This window comes from Rhincodon typus, unplaced genomic scaffold (assembly GCF_021869965.1).
Source record: "Rhincodon typus isolate 14 unplaced genomic scaffold, sRhiTyp1.1 hic_rhity00000082, whole genome shotgun sequence".
In the NCBI taxonomy this organism is placed as follows: domain Eukaryota; kingdom Metazoa; phylum Chordata; class Chondrichthyes; order Orectolobiformes; family Rhincodontidae; genus Rhincodon; species Rhincodon typus.
The window spans coordinates 133,963-134,242 of NW_025965720.1; the positions used below are offsets into that span (position 1 = coordinate 133,963).

The 280-nt window shown below is 59.3% G+C and overlaps 1 protein-coding gene across 1 annotated transcript in view; it reads left to right on the plus strand.

The window, feature by feature from the left end:
- Positions 1 to 280, plus strand: part of LOC125488241 (astrocytic phosphoprotein PEA-15) — a gene marked incomplete at its 3' end in the record, with an annotated part of 33,811 nt that overhangs the window by 8,814 nt on the left and 24,717 nt on the right. Inside the window, exon 3 of the mRNA XM_048621175.1 lies at positions 88 to 243. Within this exon, the coding sequence (XP_048477132.1) occupies positions 88 to 243 (156 nt within the window). The remainder of the gene's footprint in view (positions 1 to 87; positions 244 to 280) is intronic.

Genomic DNA, 280 nt, shown 5'->3' on the forward strand with positions numbered 1-280 from the left:
GGGGGGGGGGGGGGGGGGGGGGGGGGGGGGGGGGGGGGGGAGTGAGCGTGCGTGCATGCAGTCTAACGGTGACCCTCTGTCCTGTAGATAACCTGTCGTACATTGAGCATGTGTTTGAGCTTTCCCGTAGACCAGACCTGCTCACCATGGTGCTGGAATATAGAACAAAGGTACTGAAGGTCAGCGAGGAACAGGAGAGCGATTCCAAATTCACTCGCATTCCAAGTGCTGTCAAATACAGAGGTGAGAGCGAGGGCAAGGGAAGGGCCCTCAGGGTGGG